This window comes from Orussus abietinus, unplaced genomic scaffold (genome assembly GCF_000612105.2).
Source record: "Orussus abietinus isolate OABI.00-Male unplaced genomic scaffold, Oabi_2.0 scaffold237, whole genome shotgun sequence".
Taxonomy (NCBI): Eukaryota; Metazoa; Arthropoda; class Insecta; order Hymenoptera; family Orussidae; genus Orussus; species Orussus abietinus.
In genome coordinates, this window is record NW_019394386.1 from 48,375 (window position 1) to 68,247 (window position 19,873).

The following is a 19,873-nucleotide window of genomic DNA, read 5'->3' on the forward strand; positions in this document are numbered from 1 at the left end:
CATTATAGATGAATATGCAAAAGTAGGTACAAATTATCTTATTTAATAATTCATTTATCAACAGAAAATATTATATCCCAATAGACAGTCCAAAAGTTATATGACAATGTTGTTGAAAATACGGAGAAAGAAATAAGCAAGTTTATGATAGATTGGGATGAATTTAAAAAACACTGGAACCAAAATATGGAAATGCTTTTGAAAGTTTATGACATTAAATACGTTTGCTATGGTGACACAACACAACAATATATTCCGTGGTAATTATGCAATTTATATAAACCTTGAAGTTTCATATTTTTACTGTTATTTCAGTACACCAATAAAAAGTAAAGAAACATCTAAATGAGACTTTATGAAACAATGTTTTGAAGTAATACAGAATATTGAGTAACTTTGCAAAGTATCGTGATAATTTATATTTAAATATTTACTTTCTATCTATTTATACAATCTACATAATTTAGTCATAGTAGATTTAATAACAGAGTGAGAAACATTCATTAATGTTCATTTTTTACCGTGTGTGATAGTTGTCACAAAACTTATATTTACGCAAAATGATAAGAATGAATATATTAGAAACATAAATATGGATTAGAACATATTTATCTGCTGAGACCCCGAAGAATTTGATTTACGGTGAGAAAAATTACATGTGAGTTATTTTTCATAAGATTTTCCTCCATATGTTCTTTTTCTGATTGGAGTAATCGCATTCCATCAGTTCTCAATTTCTTATTTTTATTTATCGAGCTGTACTTGACAGGTATTGGATTGCTACTACGCCAAGCCTTTCTCATTTTTTAATTTTCATAAATGATGCGTTACGTTTTGAGGAAACACTTCTTGAGAAGAACCTAGAATAACTAGTTAGTTTCATCATAAAATCGTTAACGAAAAAGTGATAACCTATTTCGCGAGCCAGGCAATCGACCTTGTTCATCAAGGAACCCTGCTTGAATTTCAGCGAGTGATGGTATACTTCTCACTTCTCCTCGGGCACCCACACTTGGTGGTGATTTGAGTAAGCGACGTACTACTTTGGTGATATCGTCTTTTGTTATCTTGTCTGTATGAAATAAAAATAATCATTCTCATTTATCCTTCTAAAACTACAGTTCATCTAAGTTAATAATTTATAATGAAAATGCTATTTGATGCCAAGTGCATACATCATAACATTATTATACATAACACTATACCTTATTCAACGTGCGTACATGTATGCACTTGTCATTTTTCTGTGTATAATACACATCGTATTATAATACAAGAGAATACAAACATTAATTTATTCTTACACAGGTTTAGAGAAATGTATATACTTTTAAAAAATTATTACAACACTGTTAGAAAATATGTTTCTACATCTGTGTAATGAAAGCCACTTACAGTAAATCATGTTTATAACAAAGTTGAACTGCAATATGTAATTTTGAGATGTAACAATGAAGGTCAACTCACCGATTGCTTGAATAAAATATTCCGGTCGTTTTCTGCTTCCAGTTGCTAAAACCTGCCTTCCAATGTCTTCAAACACTACAGGTCTTTGTTCCAAATTCATAAGAAGCATCGATTGTAGTTGTTTTTTTGCTCTCTAAAATGCAATGAATTTTCATAGAATACTTTGAAAAAGGTACAGTAAAAAAGTAGAAATTAAAAACTTACTGCTAATTCACTATCCGTAATATTACCACCCATTGCAACCATTTCACGAACGATAACTTCAACCATTTCTCTAACATGTGTAGGGGTAGAAGAAGCATGGATGCAGAATAATCCTGTATCAGTGTAGGCATGATTATATGCTGTTGCACTGTACAACCAGTGGTACCTAAAACCAATGCAAAAAGTACAATAATTAATGTAGTTATATATTTCAGTCATGTATCTTACTTCCCAATAATTTGATTTATAAATTACCTATTAAGAACATTAGTATATAATCGAGTGTACATTCCTTTTCCAGGACCTCCAGCACTAAAACTGCCTCCACCACCCATCATCATATTTAATACACACATTGCAACAAAATCTGGATCCTGATGAGAACAACCCTCTAAACCTATAACGACGTGAGACAATTCTGGTAATCCGCTAGGTCCAGCATACACAGGAACATTGCATTCCTCCTGTTGTAATTTATTATACAAATTGTAAGTTATAAAAGTAGACGCACTTATATGACGTTACTTTTATATAGAGTGTAATTGAGAACAATACTTTACTAAAAGAAAACCGCCTGTGTACTGTGCTATCGAGTGATCCACCAAACCAAGATTTTTATCCTTCAGAAGAAGAGTATCATCTTCTTCCCAAATCGGTTTCTCATCTACAAAATATCTGCATGGAAAAAATGTAGTAACACCTTATTTCGATAAACGTTTTAAAGAAGCGAAAATAGTATAGAAATGCATCATTACTTTTGTGCTGCTTCTACCAAATCTTTGTGGTGAACACCAACTCCTGCAACTACCATCCTGGCAGGTGTATAGTAATTTTTTAGGTATGTGAATAAAATTTGTCTGTTGATATTTTCTATATTCTCACTCGGACAGATTTTCGGCAAACCTAATGTATTATCTCTGTAGGCAGCCTGATAAAAATGATCTATAAACTTAAAGTTTACTTTCAAAAATATTTTAATAGTATCTTACCGCATGTATCATATCCATTAGTAATGGTTCTTGTTCTGGCCTTGTTAGTAGTGATTCTAGTTCAAATTGTACAGTTTGTTTGGCCGCATTCAACTACAATATTGATTTACTTATAAAACTTTTGTAATAATTATTGAAAGGTTCTGATTAATATAAATACCTCATCATCTGTAATTTGAGGCCTCAAAACAATGTCTCCTAATACTCTGGTCACCATATCCAACCCCTGACGTTCTGCTGAAGCTGCATAGACAAATGTATCTCGTGATGCCTGGCAGTCACAAATTCCTCCATGCTTTTCTAATGTTAGCATTATTGCATCTTTACTTTCAAAAGATTTAGTCGACTGTAAACAGATTTATTACAGATGCACAGAAAAACTCAATTTTCCTAATGTATACAGCTAATGACTTACGTTAAAAGACAGTTTCTCAAGGAAGTGAGATATGCCACTTGGATATGCTACTTCATATCGTGGACCTGAGTCGATTAAAACTAAAAATATGCCAATAATGTTGTTTCATGTTATTCAAATAAATCACACTATAGGTGTACTTATATTTATATAATTTTTTAACTAGTGTGCTTACCACCCACAGTACAAAATTTGCCAAAACGATTTTCAGATGCAACTTTCAGACCATTTGGCAAAACTGTGATTTGTGTCACTTGGTGTTCTTCTTTGGCGGTAGCATAGATAGGTTTTGGAAGATTAGGGATAGGTTCCGTTAACGGTGGAAATGGAGAAATAGTCTCTGTTGATTGGACATCCGAAGGTGATTTCATCTGCGATGAAAACTTACATCTTTGCCATCGATTCAGGCAATTTCCTTGGGACGAACTGGATAGCAATTGCAAATAATCAGAGAAAATGTTATCAACTGGTAAACTGTGAAGGTCTTTTATATATGAATACACTATTTTATTATCAATAAGCCCATGTAGAATTGTTATGAAACAATCAAATTCTGAACATTTATAAATAAATTAATAGATCAATAATCTCATATCATACATTATAACAGAAGTCATATACACTTTTTATTATTTATAACTTATATGACGAAATATCAGTAGCAATGATATATATATATATAGATATAGGAAAAGAAAATATCTACTGACAATGCCCAATCATGACATTAAACGATATTTGATGAAAGTATTAATATAAAGGTAAATAGTAAATCTGGCAATTAATCAATCTAATTAACTGAAATTCTTTAGTATTATAATCCCGCACGCCTATTAGTCGGCATGAAATGCAATGAGGTTAGAATTCCAAATTCCAATTATTTCATTTTCCAGCATACTACCTGTTTTTAATCGCCGCAATCAATGGAGCCTGGGATATTCTACCCAACATTTTTTTGTTATTTAATATACTTGATTCATATAAATTTAGTCATTTGAAATTGTATATTTGGAAAAAGGCGTATGAAACATACAACGCACGACAAAATACTGAAGATCATTTACTCAGGCCGTGTTCGAATTCGTTTTAGTACGTAGTATACACCAGGCTATACTACGTATATACTAAATACATGGGATTCAACAGCTCTTAAATACGTACAGCGCATGCGCTATAGAATGTTGGCTAATGCGCGCCGATTTTAAATGAATTTTGATTGAAGTTGAAATCCTCTTTGTCTTTGTCGGCGTCATAGAATTAGTTATTTCATGTAACGTTGGAATATGCTGTACAAAATTAATAGTCAAGCCGCTTGCCTAATTTATGTAATTATTTTTGTGAATATGCGTTGTTCACCCTCGGCAGATATCGTTTTTTCAGTTACAATATTCGTCGAGGACAATCAAATGCTACTGGCTTTCTACGATTTCCTACGGTAAATTAAGTGGCTTACGTAATATACGTAATATACGTTGTATTATAAATTGTAACAACCGTACGTACTGTTAAACAAATTGTACACTTATTTTTGATTTAAACAAAATTGAAGGCATAAAGAACTTTATTATACATTTACACCCCACTTATGTGGACCGATGAAATTTCATTGTTTTATTTACCATCTTATTAAAGCATATTCATAACTTCGGAAACAGAATACAATGCAAGGTAAATTTGTGATTAATTAAAATTTACCTTGATATAACAATAATCCCTGGAACAAAATCCTCATTTATTTTATTTTATATACAATTAATTAAGGAATAGTAATTGTGTCAATTTTTTGATTCTGACGTGACATCCATGCCCCAATCATTTAAATCTTCGTTCCATCCATTATTCTGATCCTCTTCTATGGTACTATTTATATTTACGTCAAACATACTTTTACTAGATACAGCTTCTTCTATACATAAAACTTGCGGTTTTTGTATGACTGGTTCCATGTCAGTAAAAAAATCAATCTCATCTGTAATCTGATGAGGTTGTTTTGAATGCTTTATGTCTAATTCTGATATATCAGACATCAACACCTTCTTATTATATTTAGATTTATCATTTACATCTTTACTATTTGAAGAATCCACATTCGACACATGCGATTCAGAAACTGGCGTTTCTATTGATTCGGTAACTTTTTCTAAAACAGATTTCACAAGATCATGGTCATTATTTGTGGACTCTTGTGCCTCCCAATCCGACCATGTAGTTTCATCCTCAGTAAATGCAAAGTTCGATTCAAGCCTATCTTCACCACCATCTGGTGATAGTCTTTCTGGCAAATCGAATATTACGTTATTTGCACTTATAGGAACCTTTAATGTACTTATTAGTTTTCCTCCATCTTTAGTATCACTCTTTGTTTCCACATGTTTGTTAACTTTATTTGGACGACCATCAGTAAATAGCTTTCCTCTGTTCCCACCAATGACTGTAGCTGCACCCAATATAGATACCAAATCGGCTAATGCTCTTAATGTTGTACTCACAAGAGTATCATTGTTGTCTTTAATTCCAACGAGTAATTCTGGCAACAGCTGACTTTTCAGTTCATCCGTTTGGAACACATGCATAAAAGAATTGAAGTGTGAAAGCAATAATAGTCTTATAGACACGTCTCGAACACAAAACATTTGTAAAATCTTTGGCACTAGATAACTCTTGAATGTTGAAACAGTAAATAGACCACATTCTGTGTCACTGTTCTCCTCTGTAAAAAAAGAAATTTTTAGTTTTTAGCCATTAACGGTATACTGTTATTTTTAGATTTATTTATTGCTTTCTGTTGTAACAGTTTAAGCTATTAATTGTTAGATTCATTATTTTACCTTTGGGCCTTAAAACAACCGGCAATAATCTAGCCTGAGCGGTAAAATCCAACAAAACCATTCTTGATAACAATAGTTTACCTAACTGCTCGGCTACTATCTTTTCAGGAAACATTCTTAATTGCTTGACCAAGTTCCTGTAGTAAAAAGAAAGCTCTCATATTTATTAAATCAAGGTTTCTTAATAATTTAATCATTATTACAACAGATGTCATGCATTTTATTACAACTCTAATTTTCATTAAATATACAAGAAATTGTAAAAAATTTATTCCATTTCTAATATTTGAGGAATCTTTTTCTATTCTGTAAAACGTGACGTACAGGAAAAATTCTTGTTTATCGTCTTCACTTTTCAGTGGTAATTCCATCAAAAATGCATGGATTTTAATAAAATCATGAGTAAAAAATGGATGAGAAAGTAAGCTTGGTAGTTTAGGTCTCAGCAATGGTTCGACATTTTGCAAATGCCGCTTACATAAGTCACTAAACTCTGCCAATGCTGGAACATCATCTAAAACATGAACAGAATGGTAAATATTTATCAATAAATTCCAATGTATTATGTAAAATTTACCTGAATTCTTTGAGGCCAAAACTTCTTCTGCCAATACACCAAATGCAAATTGATCAATTGCATAAGGATCTAAAGGAATGTCAGATTTCATTTCTTTCTCTTCAGGTGGTATGGCCTTTTCATATCTATAATTCTTTGTTTTTTTAATATGTGCCGTAATAACTTCAGAGCATTTGCATAAATGCTCTAATCCACCTAATTTCCAGAAACCTTCAGATGTTACATATATGGAACTGCTACATACATTATTGTGCGAGGCTCGTACATTTTTATGAAGGAAAATTAAGGCACGAAGAATACTATGCAAACCAATGCAAATCTGAAGAGTTGTTAATGAACTGATAACTTGCACTAGTGGTCTGACCTCTTCGGTAGCAAGAAAGAATTTGCTTCCCCTGTGCCAGGAGGATACATATTTCAGTATACAAGGATGACGATATAACATCAAATTCTAAAACAAAATATTGTATACATTAAACTACTACTGTTGAAGAATCAATGCATATTCAATAATAATATACATTTTTAAAGTGTAGTCTTAAGAATACCATGATTAATGAAATCACTGTGAACACATTACTTATAACATGAGATTCAAAACAAATGATGAGTATGTTATTACAAATCGGTTATCGTATACCAGTGACTACCATGGCACCTAGCTAGTGTTCATAAACATAAAAGAAATTTATATTTGACAACATATTTAATTTCATTAAGTTCATAATTTTATATATTTTATGTATTATTGTTATTATTTATGATGTCGTTTATTTTCAATGGAATAAATATGTTCAACGTGCAATATAATTATCAAGAAATACATTGGTACATTATTATTTAGTATTAGTATCAAGGATAATCTGGTAGTAAAGCATTAAAAGTTTGACAATCGGCATCTTGATATACATATCCAATAGATTTACGTCCTTACTCATATCTCACTTTTAGCGTTAAAACACATATTTTAGCAGCGATACCTACTCATACTCTTTCAAGCTTCTTTTTTAACGCTTTTATGATAAAAGTGAGTGACAATTCTCTAAAAGTGGGTAGGGGACTTTAAAGCCGCTTTTAGCTGTCAAAACCATACATCAAATTTTGACAGCTTTTAGTTGTCAAAATCGTTCATGAAAAATGGAATGCATTAATATTTTTCATAAAGTAAAAGCTCGCAAAGTGAATACAAGGCATCAAATAAATATCAGGGACTGTTAAAGTCGAATTTATGTCATTTTTGGTCAACCAAGAAATTAGGCGTTGGTTCTGGCTTCATTCTGTCAAACTTGCTTTTCATTTTTGTGGCAATGTTCAGCAGACTGAATTTTTGGCATACAAAAAACATACGCACTGGGCACATGAGCGTAACGCAGTCGTCACATTTTTCCAATGCTGTTATATTACATTTCATAAAAGTGGCCTTTTAAATAAAAGTGATCATAAAAGAAGGTACGAGTATGGCGTCTTTTAGCAGCGATCCAATCATCTTTAACTAAAAGACGTTTAAAAGCACTGCTATAAATGAGATATGAATAACGGCCTTATTCTACAACTCATAAAAGTACCAGCATTTATTGTGTAACAATGACCAATAACATCATTAACTATACAGAAGTTATCCATGTAGAAGTATATTGACAAATTAACATTATCAACATATATTGTTATAAATCACAGAATAAGTCAACAGACAAAACCAAAAATGTAACAAATAAAGGTAGTCAGGTATACTAAATAAAATATTAAGTTACTGTTTAAAGGTATACAAAGAAGTTAAAATCTGTAAGATAACCTTTGCATTTCTCTCTAAAGGTGAAGGTCTTCCAAAGTTTGCCCAGGAATGTAACGACGGCTCGCTGATAAATACCGACAGATTTTGAGGATTCGATCCTTGAATGACGGCATTGTGATGTAACCAAAAATCGGTAATTTCTATGGCCTTCTCATCGACTTCGAGCCCACTAAGGGCACTTTTTTCATTCCCCATCAACTACTTTTTGTCAAGCAATGCAGTCCACGCATACGTGTGTATTTATATACAGTGAAGTTTTCATTAAATCAACGAACAAAGTCCACAACTCAAAGAAACTCGCAAGAACCAAATTTCTTTTGAAGAAAACATCCAGGAACGTCCTTTGATAGTTTGGTAGCGAGTTTGTTTTTCTTAGCTGACATCACAATTCGAAAGTACCAAAGCTACGTTTCTACACATGTAATGGACACCCAGTTGGGCTCGTAATTAGCACTTTTAAATTACACAAAAAATAGTTTATTATCACATTCGATAGTATTCCGCTAAAAAGATATTAAGTACATTTATACTTCCTAATTTACATCGATTTTACTACTATCATTGCATAGCTACTGGTGTCGAGCATGTGTAAACGTCGTTATAGTCCGGTTCCACCATGGACGTAAGAGTAAGAATATATAGACGGAGCTCAAGCCAGGGGGTCTATTACGTAAAGCGAATTGAGCGAAAATGTGAAAAATGAGTAGCTCAGAGTATTACGGAACGTTTTGGTGGTGAAAATGCGAGACCATTCATATGAATTGGCTCAGTGCAAATTTTTAAGCGAAATGGTGAAGCATAGACTCGAGTCCTTTTCTTTACTTTTACCGCCTTTCCTGCCTATAACACACTACCTCTCACAATTTTCGATTGACAAGGTATCTACCTTTATTTAACAACATTACTGGACCCGAATGCTAGTGATCTCGTTCTTTCATATAGTGAATACGTAATTCGGTGAATAAATCCACGTGAGATGAAAGTGCGAGAAGTGAGCGCTTTCGTCAAAAATACGTAATAAAGGCCCTGAGCTTCGCATTCGTCGCTTGTCCTTGTAGCGCGAATTAAATATCGGCCTAAATTAGGTATGAATATACGAACGTAACTGTAGGGAAGGGTAGATAATTTAAAATGTCGACGCTAGGTGGCGATCAGTTCGAACAGTCACCGGGATCGGCCCGATCAGGCGACTGTGCTGAGTTTTACCATTTACCACATGTTGATTAATTAAGTAGAAGTAGATTAATCGCGGGTGAAATCAGTGTTGTCGAGGGTGCCGCCTCGAAGTTGCCGATTCCGGCTAGACGGAATTCCATATGGACGCCTCACAGTAACCCAAGGACCAAGTTACGTCACGCAACCTAAAGTTATCGCGTTGGTGCATCCTATGTTCGCATTGCGTCCTCTTTGATTTCGTGCTTTCAATCGTGAGGCACCGACTATCCAACCTGTCATCGCCATTGGATTCAAGTGTGGGAATTTAAGCCCACCTGGCGAGACCCACCGTTTGTATTGCATCTATAACCTAAAATTCCTACCAGGCGTCAGAGAAAAATTCCTGGTGCAGTCGAACAGTTCATTTGATTGTCATTCTTTTATGACTTTGTCCGTAAGGAATCCCAGAAAGTTTATCCCTGACACGTCTAGTCTTGGAGTCTTGCACATTTTAGCACACGTCCCTTTCTTAACGTCAGGGATTGACCCTTCGTAGTTTGTTTAGCCTTAAGGTGTCACCAGGAAATTAGTCAAAATTCCGGTCCCCACAAGGAAACGAGAAGGCCCCCAACAAACCGGCGGCAGTATTCCACCAATTATCGGTGAAGAGCCATTGTTGGCTGGTAAAATGAACAGCAAGAGGAAGAATCGTTCCAATCCTACTAGGTATAAATTAGCGAGTTATTTTTGTATAAATGTTCAAGCATTAAATATTGTCCTTTGAGTAAAACAGTTCTTTTCTGCATAATTAACCAATTTTTTTTATTTTGTAATGCATGTGGATTCATATTGTAATATGTTTAATATACAATGAGAATTAAATGTGTATCATTTTGTTATAATGGATGCAAATGGTAAATTAAATATTCCTTTAGCAGACAATATCAAAGACATTTAATCTTACAAATCATTTTAGAATATAAATGTGAAATTAATGTCACATTCTTTCCTACTTGTACATGGGCACATTGTCACTCATAAAATATGTCAGCTAAAGTTCTATCAGGAGAATAACTCAGTGTTTTATATCAATCTTTTACATGTAGACCTGATAAGTAGCATGAATTCAAATGTTTATTTTAATCATTTTATTAACGTAATTGATCTATAATTAAATTTAAAGCATTTCATCTGAAAATTATAATGAAGTAATACAAAATGTACAATTTTAAGCATCACATTTTTAGCAGGTATTTCTGTTAAAATTTCATCAAAGAAATAAGTATTATTTGTAACCACTTATGGTATATTCACTTCAATTAATGTTCTGCTGAAGTTATACTCGTATAAATAGTTACTTATTGTTAACATTTTAAGAAGTGAATAGAAGAACAATAGAAAATTTGGTATAAACATCTAGTTTAAAACTTTTGCAAGATTTCTTATTGTTACTTTAAATACACTTGATACTTATCTGTAACAATGTTCAATGTATGTTTTAAGATCCCCGCGGGCACGGGGACCACAAGTAGTTGCTGAAGGTGTATATAATAATGCCCACTTCATGCACGCCATCACAAGCCATGTAGGCAGCATAGTCCAGGTGATTTCCACATATTTTTAAAGTTATACCTTTAAACAATTCATCTACGTATGTGCATATAGATTTCGACTGGAAGGATGTGTATTGTGTTGTTATAATAATGATTATTTTTCAACCAGATTCAGACACAGAATGGATCGATATATGAAGGCGTGTTTAGAACTTTCTCAAGCCTTTTTGATGTTGTTTTGGAAATGGCTTATCGTGTTGACAGTACTGGAAAAATTTGTGTCGACAGTGTCGTAGAAAAACTCATCTTTAAGCCTCAAGATATTATTACTATGTCCGCTAAAGATGTTGATTTGGATTATGCAATTAAAGATACTTTCCAAACTGACACAGCAATTAGTAAATTCAATGGTATAGTTGGAGAAAAAGATTTAGAGCCCTGGGACGCGCCTTCAACCATGAATGGGGATGATTTAGAATTAGATGGGACTGCTGTAAGAGACAAATTATTTATTTAATCCTTTATTACAATGTATTTATTCAATATTTTTGTAATCCAAAGATGAAGGCAAAGTACTAATCTTCATTAATATTGCAGAATGGTTGGGATGTAAATGAAATGTTTCGGAGAAATGAGAATGTTTTCGGCATTCAATCAACATATGAACCTTCATTATCAGGGTATACCTTACCACTTCAGCGTAAAGATACAAAGGATTATAAGGATCAAGAACAGAGAGCAACAGAGATAGCCAATGAAATTGAGTCTCAACCTAACCATAAGGCTCGATTAGATCTTGAAAATGGTGACGAAGAGGAGAGGTTTGCTTCAGTGGTATGGTTTATTGTATTAGTTCATCTCTCATTTATTTGGAAAGACAAAATCGTGTAAACCAAACTAATATGATGTGAAAAGGCTATGAAAGAATATTCGATTTTTAGGTAAGACCAAATGAAGGAAAATACATTCCACCGTGTAAAAGAAAAAACAGTGGTGCCGGGAAACTTCTAAGGTCAACACCCCCGCCACTTTCCCCAGGACCTATGTCTAGTAAAGCTGTTTTCAATCAACCACCACCTGTTGCTGTAAATGTCAATGCTGCTCAATCCAACATGCCTGTAGGAATTCAATCTAGCCACCCCTCGGCTCAACATCCAGTACCACTTAATGTAGGAATGTCTCCAAGTGGCGTGGTGGTTACATACAACACACCGCCATTTGTTCTACCACCATCATCACAACCACCACCATCTGTAGCTTCAATGGCTAGTAAGTTATTTTGTGTAGGTTTTTGTTACGAATATAACAATTTTAAAATAGGTATGGATTTTTCTTATACATGTGTTTTTTCTCTTCAGCGATGCCTCAACCCATACCACAGTCTCAAGTTGCTTCACCAATAGCTCAAGTGCCGTTTCCCCCGCAACAACAGCAACAACAACAGTCATCATCTTCGCAAAATAAAATGTCCGCCGAGAAACGAGAACGACCGGGTAGACAACAGGTTTATCAAACAGATAAAGCACCTCCGGCTCCATTCCCTCAAGCAAATATCGCATCCTCTCATCAACAACAGCAGCAGGCTGCTCACCAACAGCACACTCCATTGCAACAGCACAATTCCGTGGACAGTCAACGTTGCGAACTAGTTACACCGAAGGCGGAGCACAGAAAGGTAAAAAGTTATTCTGCCCTTTTGATCCTAATTTGCATGCAGATACATTATTTCTAATTTTTACATGAAAGTTATCCAACGCCAGTAGTTATAAGTTAGTTGAATTTTATAAGTAAATATTAGAGTTTACTTGGACAATCTACGAATAATTACTAAGGTAACTGTTCGTTTAAAGGTACCGACACCACGTGGACGGGACGAACAACATTCGGAATTAAGGCAGTTTGCGACAGAGTTTAAATTAGTTGACTCACCAGCCCAGGAGCCACCGACATTAACCAGGAAACAGCAACACCAATCTGAATCCGTTCAACAACTTCAAATTCCTCAGCAACATCACCAACAATCTCATCAGCACCCCTCTCCACCACAACCACAGCAGCAACAGCAGCAGCAGCAACAACAACAACAGCAGCAGCAGCACCAGCAGCAGCAGCAGCAACAACAACAGCAGCAGCATCCAACTTCTCAACAACAGCAGCATCCAACCTCTCAACAACAGCAGCACCCAACCTCTCAACAACAGCAGCACCCAACTTCTCAACAACAGCAGCATCCAACTTCTCAACAACAGCAACCACAACATGCAGCTCCGCATCAACAACAACAACAACAACACCCGCCTTTACAAGAGGAGCCAGTAGCTACCAATAAACCGCCATCGGGTCCACCTCTTTCTGTACGCTCCAGTAGTCCTATGCAACAACCGCCTCAACAACAACCGCAGCAGCCTCCACAACAGCAATCTCAGCAACAAAACCAGCAGCAACAACAGAACACTCCGCCCATGCAGCAGACGCAGCAGGAACCAGTCATCGAGAAAATCACGACTGCTTTCAAAAAGTCCACGTTAAATCCAAACGCTAAAGAGTTCAATCCCAATGCTAAACCCTTCACGCCGGTAAGTCAACCATTTCTGAAAATGTTTTATTTGTGTGCAACTTTTAACTTGGCAATGTATATTTCATTAATGATTTATACTTTTTATAACTCCTTTGCTATCAAGATATTTCTTGCTAATTCTTATTAACACACAGCTTCTTATTAACACTCTTATTAACACTCAGCTAAATGAAGCAGCAGTTCGATCGTTGAACGGTTCAGAATATTAATGATGTAAAAGGTGTATGATGATCATCGCTTCTTTTATTGGATTTACAGTAGAAGAAAGAATTAGGATATTATAAAACCGCTGATTAGTCGTACGTCCTAATAGAACGTAGAAGCTCAATCAAGTATTGCTTCAAAAGGAAATGGTTACGGATAAAAAGGCTAAGGAATTTATAAAGTAAGCGAAAACAGATATTCTAAAAGATGACCCGATGAATAGAGGATTAATCGAATATTCGACTTAAGGGCGATCCCATCAGCGAATTAGAGAGGTATATGCTCCGTAGCTCTGATTTAAGAGACGATTGTACACTTTTCTAAATCTCACCAAAGGATGGTTACAGTTTTAGCCTTTATATAAATCTTTGCGCGTACAGGGATAGGTATGAAAGAAGTTTCTCAATATTATTAGACTTGATATATTGCGTGTATTCGGTACACCGTTATCCTTCGAGAATGATGATGAACATTCATGCAGTTGACAATCATACGTGATATGTACAATGAAAACCGTATTCGCATTTTGTGCGAAGCACACATATTTCCGAAGTATCATTGTTTCTTCTTCATCATTTATTAATGTTGTATTGGTGATACTCAATTCGCGTCTGAAAAATGTTGCGTTCTTTTTCTTTTTTCAGCACCTCTATCGATCGCAGCCATTATGCACGAGTGTAAGCTTCTCTTTTTCTCTTATAATTATAAGATCGCTCGTCAAAGAATGCGAGGTTTAAGCTCCCGTTGGCTTTGACTGATATTTATGTGGGTCTGGGATAGCTTCAGCGTTGGTGGGGTCGGCCATAAGCAGCAAAATAAATAACCGTACATAAGAACGCGCTTGGCGTTTGCAGAAGTCGAACCTAATAGACGAATTGTCGCACTTTCAGAGATCACCGAGTACGCCAACCCCTAGCAGACCGCATACGCCGCAAACACCTCAGTACACCGGGGCAACCATGCCGACGACGGTGGTGATGCCAGCAGCGTACGTTATGACCAGTCAGCCGCCAACTGCCTTTACGCAACCTCAAGGCCAACCAGTAACGAGATTCCGGAAAGGTCTGTGTGTACACCTCGAACGCGCGTTCATGGTTCATTCGCGTTACATCGCACACGCGTATGATATCATTCCAAATCGTCAATGATCGGGTATCGTAAAAGAGCCATCTTACGGTTTTTAAGCAAGTTTCGTCCCTCGGACGAGTCTTTCAGCCACCAATGTAGACGGTCTCAATTACTGTGACTACTGTTAAATTTTTCTTTGACACTTTTCTTCTCTTATTCGTCAACCAAAGTGAATTTTGTTGCCGAGTACTGCCTAATCTTATTTTTTATCTAGGTCTCTAACAAGGAAGGTACCTGAGGTGTCCCCCTCCGATTTTGTTCATTTTTAAATATGTTATAAGGAATTAAAATCTAAGGGACCCGTCTTTTTGTTTATTGGCGGATAAACACTTTTAGGGGGTGAAATCAGGCTTCAAGGTTGGCCGTGCAAGGGGGTGAGTTGGCTGTTTCATTTAGAAGCACTCGACCGATTTTCATGAAACAACCGTCAAAATGTAGGGAATGAAGAATTATGAAACATGCATTTGGAATTAATCGAGAAAATTCATTTTTAAGGGGTGAGCCACCCCATTTGAATACTTCTTTTACCCCTTACGCGAGTAGTAATTGTTCAATCCAAATGAAACTTTTTTTTATATTGTTCTGGTCTATAAATTAACCAAGTTTCATTTGAATAGAGCAATTACTCCTCGCGTAAGGGGTAAAAGAAGTATTCAAAGGGGTGGCTCACCCCTTAAAAATGAATTTTTTCGAAAAATTCCAAATGCATGTTTCATAATTCTTTATTTTCTACATTTTGATGGTTGTTTTATGAAAATCGGTCGAGTGCTTCTATATGAAATAGCCAACTCACCTCCTTGCACGGCCAATTTTGAAGCCTGATTTCACCATCTAAAAGTGTTTATCCGCCGATAAAAAAAAAACATGGGTCCCTTAGATTTTAGTCCTCTATAACATATTTAAAAATGAACAAAATCGGAGGGGGACACTTCAGGTACCTTCCTTGTAAGACAGAATCCTTCAAATCCTTTCTGGTTTGACTAGGTTTAACGATTGCGTGAACAATTATGCCGAGCACAATCAAGATTTCATGATTCCAAGTTCAATTCGTAGTTTATCGCGTCCAAGCCAGAGTTTGGTTACTTATACCGTATACATCGGGCAGCTGAAACACGACAAAGTCACGTAGAACTTGGCCCATATTTCCTTCCGCTCGTTGTAAGATTATTCCATAATTGGTGTCGATTTGATTCTCGCCTTTCAGTTCCGATGATGCAGCATCGCGCGCCGGACATCGCCTCGCAGATGCAGGTGGCGGCTGCGACGGGTCAACCCCTTCTGGCCCCTGCGCCGCTACACCCGCCGTTCCAGGTGCCTTACCCGGGTCAGCCCGCCTACCAGCAGATGGTACGCATGGTTCAGGCGCCACCGCCTCCGCCGCACATGGCTGCGTCCTATCACCACCAGCACGACTCGCCGGGGCCCCAGGCTCCGGGCATCCAGTACATGGGTCCCCACGGGCACCCGCACCCTCACGTCGGCCAGCAGCCGCCCAGTCAGACGCCCTCGCCGGCAAATCAGAACCCTCCGCACACTCCAGGCGCCTACAACCCTCCAGGCACGCCCCAGCCGAGTTACCCCCAGGCCCCGCCTCAGGGCCACGCGCCCAGCTATCCGATCATGTGTCCCATCCTACCGCCTCACATACCCATCCCGCCCCAGCATATGCAGTATCTGCAGACCCAACCACCTCCGAATGCCCAACAAACCATACCCGTAATACTGCCGCACAACCAGTAGTTCGCCGCCATCCGAAACGGGGGAACGTAAGGACCGTCTCTAGGGGATCACAGGACCACCCTACCGGGGAAGGCAGAGCTCGAATTCATGGCGAGGTCCTCGAGATCTTTTCCATCTACGAGGCTTTTGCCTCGAGACTAGCTCTGACCCGGCCTCGCCGTTCTTTGCGCTCGTCCGTGACTTTACTCGCAGATAGTTCATGGGTCGCCCGTAAGTCGCGTGCCTGTAGGAGTCGCCCGAAGGAGGTACATCCTCGTCACGTTCCCTTGTCCTTTCACTTGTTTCGAGTTCGCTACTGTGATACTTGGAATTCCTATAACAAGGCCGACTTCCATTCTGAATATCTCATTTCCCTATCGCGGGGCGACCCTTGCGGGACGGCTTCGAGCGACCCCAGGACGGAGAAGCGAGCTCTCGTCCTTCTCTGGCCCTGCGTGAAGAATCCCCGCTCGATCGCGAGCACCGCGGAGACTCTTTGCCGCACTCCTGGAGAGAGATAGAGGCGACTTCCTTCGTTTCCCCTCGGTTGAATTGGCGGGACGCGCTTTCGGGGAGAGACAACCCCGCGCCACTCGTGGGCGCGAGGACGGGCAGGTGAGTCGCGGTAACGCGACTCGGGACGTCGTGCCGGTTATTCCGTACCGTGTAGAAAGTCGCGATCTGTCGGGACGGAATATCAATAACGCTCCCTCCTTCCCCCTTCCCCTCCCAATGGACTGGGCGCGTCGAAATTGATTACCTAAGAGCGAAATAGAATCGCGCAATGAATACGAACGCCCAGACTCCGAGATGATCGTCGAGTCGTACGCGTTGCGTTGAAACGTCCTAGGTAATTGCAGAGAGTGAGAGAAAAATCGAACGAGAGAGAAAGCTAGCGAACGTTGACAGAATGTCCGCGAGGAGAAAAAGAGCGAGAGATTTGAGAGAATGTATGAACGATTTTAGGAGAATGAGGGTGAGAGAGAGAAAGCGGTGAAAGAATGTACGAATGAGTTGAGGGGCAAAAGAAAGAGATATATATATATATATGTATATGTATATGTATATGTTAAGCGTGCGACTGGTACTACGTTAATTGCGGTCTTGGATGCAGTCCTGGCGATTTTGCCGACTCGGATAACGAGGCATCTTCAGTAGTTAATGGCCGCTGAAGGTGTAACCGGGGCAGGGATGTTGGATATTTTCCTCCCAGGGGACGCGGTTTCGTTATCAAATTACATTTATATAACACGGGAAGACGCCTCGGTATCCGAGTCATCCTCAACGCTGAAACTTGATGCGGTGATCGGTCCTGTGTCCAAAACCGTGACATTGATTTCGTGTAAGTGCGACTACGATACCAATACACAAAGGAGTACAGATTTCGAAGGAGAATTAATTGATACATCGAGCTTGATCGACGTCGTTCGTCTTCCGCTGTCTAAATGGCGTCGGGGTCATGCTTTGTAACTTGAGGAAGACGGAGGGAGAGACGTCGTCGAGGTCGGTGCCAGGTTGATAAGATCTTGGAGCTATCGGTATCGCGAATACGGCGAACCGTTATCGCGACCGTATCCCGAGTCTCCCGTTCATGGGGTGTAATGTAAACCTCGAATCTCGGGGTCGGGTGACTCGGTGGCGTTATATACAAAGTCTGTTTCGCATTACCTTCGCGTACCGTAACCCGCAGAGCATAAGTCGAGCGTGAATACGGCGTGGAATTGCATTCTTTTGTACCGCTCTAAATGTTACTCGCTTTATCAATACCGCTTTCGCTGGCTTGCGTTGAGATTGCAGACAATGTTAACTGGGTCTAACGTAGGGCGCTTTGGAGCGAGAAAAAGCGGATGTCTACGAGAAGAGTGCTTCGGGAGTAAAGCCACGAGAGCCTCACAGCTTGCGATTATTTCTAGAAAAATTGGGACGAAACCGTGAAACTTGGAAGACCGTTCGTGCAGATAGTGGAACTTTCCGTTACGGCGTGGACAGTGGGAATGATTTTTTTTTTTTCTATTGAAACTTAGCTGGAATTTTTTTCTTTTTTTAAGACGATACCTCGACGCGTATCAAATGGCGTTACAAGGAAAGATGATTAGCTGTCCGTCTTTAAACGTATTTTTATCAGTTTTGAGAAATAGTTTGCATCCGCAACAGTTACTACAGGAAACATTGTTAGATGCGCGACTACCGTGGTCGTATGTAAATCTTTGTACTCCGAGTTAACTTGTATTAGTCGACTTAGGTGTTAATTTTTGACTTTACGTAGAGCGATGAGACTACTTTTTGTCCCATTGTACGTCCAACTTGGAAGTTACACTAGCGCCACAACGGGGACGAGAGGAAGCTTTAAGAGCATTGCAATCGAGATCTTTCTTTGTCCATCGTTCCTTTGATATACGAGTAAGATTCTCTTTGATCCCGGTTGATAGCTTCGACGTCCCGTGGTTAATTTCAGATATTTGTTGAATTAAAACGCCATTAAATAACAGTCAAACCACGGGTAACTAATTGGGAGTATTCGAGGATGGTGCGACGAGGAAACGGCGGGTAATCACATAGAGTTCCGATTAACTTAGGATCCATTACATCGTCCATGTTTCTCACACCATGGGAAGGCAATTCCTCGTTCGGTTTCGTCCTCGTTTTCCGACAAGTAATCACTTAGGGTCACAGCGTCTATTACCAGGCACTCTGCACGCATAAATGAATCAAAGCCATGAATTGTATACACCTTCAGGTTATTGACCCCGTTTCTGTATACGGAAACGAAGAAGCATCCGGGAATTTCGTAGATCATGTATTAACCCTTGACGCTCCGACTTTTAATTCGGAATATCGATCGGCAACTCCAACTTATTCTCATCGTACTTCGACTTGCAAGTCGGTAGGATCGGTGGTACTTGAGAGGCACACTTGGAGTAGAACGCCGCACATCGGTGGTGCTTCAGAGGCACACTTGGAGCGTTAAGGGTTAACTTTCTTAGGACTGATAGGAGAGGGAGGTTCTCTCCGAAGAAGCTCGAGCGTGCGACACGTGCATGAAAATTGTATACTCGGTGGAAAGAAAAAGCCCAAATGTTACGCGAATAATTGAGGATAAGCGACGAGGGGCGAACGGATACTCGTGCGATCTGTAACGAGGACTCGCGATTGTATAGGTAGAGGTTGAGATGAACGTGTCAAGGGAATTAAAGTAATACCCGCGGTTTTAGTGGAGGATTCGTCACTTCATTGTTGACACTGAGCTCTGTTACGTGATGCCTT

The 19,873-nt window shown here is 38.3% G+C and overlaps 3 protein-coding genes across 4 annotated transcripts; 1 reads left to right on the forward strand and 2 right to left on the reverse strand.

Moving 5' to 3' along the window:
• Positions 1–730: 730 nt before the first annotated feature.
• On the reverse strand, positions 731–4,026 carry LOC105703908 (mitochondrial-processing peptidase subunit alpha). The gene is made up of 11 exons (XM_012432687.1): positions 3,977–4,026; positions 3,251–3,501; positions 3,076–3,155; positions 2,821–3,006; positions 2,661–2,753; positions 2,427–2,599; positions 2,232–2,346; positions 1,927–2,135; positions 1,672–1,837; positions 1,468–1,600; positions 731–1,072 (listed from the first exon to the last, which is right to left on the reverse strand). The coding sequence occupies exons 1-11, from the start codon at positions 4,024–4,026 to the stop codon at positions 894–896; spliced, it is 1,635 nt and encodes a 544-aa protein (XP_012288110.1). The 3' UTR covers positions 731–893.
• A 632-nt stretch (positions 4,027–4,658) lies between these two features.
• On the reverse strand, positions 4,659–8,849 carry LOC105703955 (protein-associating with the carboxyl-terminal domain of ezrin). The gene is made up of 5 exons (XM_012432779.2): positions 8,273–8,849; positions 6,481–6,931; positions 6,228–6,417; positions 5,904–6,040; positions 4,659–5,785 (listed from the first exon to the last, which is right to left on the reverse strand). Exons 1-5 carry the CDS (start codon positions 8,465–8,467, stop codon positions 4,851–4,853), a joined length of 1,908 nt encoding a protein of 635 aa, XP_012288202.1. The 5' UTR covers positions 8,468–8,849; the 3' UTR covers positions 4,659–4,850.
• Positions 8,850–9,456: 607 nt separating this feature from the next.
• LOC105703926 (ataxin-2 homolog) lies at positions 9,457–19,825 on the forward strand. 2 transcript variants are annotated; one of them, XM_012432719.1, is made up of 11 exons: positions 9,457–9,777; positions 9,984–10,153; positions 10,931–11,030; positions 11,150–11,473; positions 11,578–11,814; positions 11,922–12,249; positions 12,339–12,655; positions 12,831–13,556; positions 14,407–14,439; positions 14,653–14,824; positions 16,095–19,825. In XM_012432719.1, the coding sequence occupies exons 2-11, from the start codon at positions 10,116–10,118 to the stop codon at positions 16,628–16,630; spliced, it is 2,811 nt and encodes a 936-aa protein (XP_012288142.1). In that variant the 5' UTR covers positions 9,457–9,777; positions 9,984–10,115; the 3' UTR covers positions 16,631–19,825. The 2 variants fall into 2 exon arrangements, with proteins under 2 accessions (XP_012288142.1, XP_012288143.1); XM_012432720.1 differs by lacking the exon at positions 14,407–14,439 and having other exon boundaries at positions 9,457–10,153.
• The last annotated feature ends 48 nt before the right edge of the window (positions 19,826–19,873 follow it).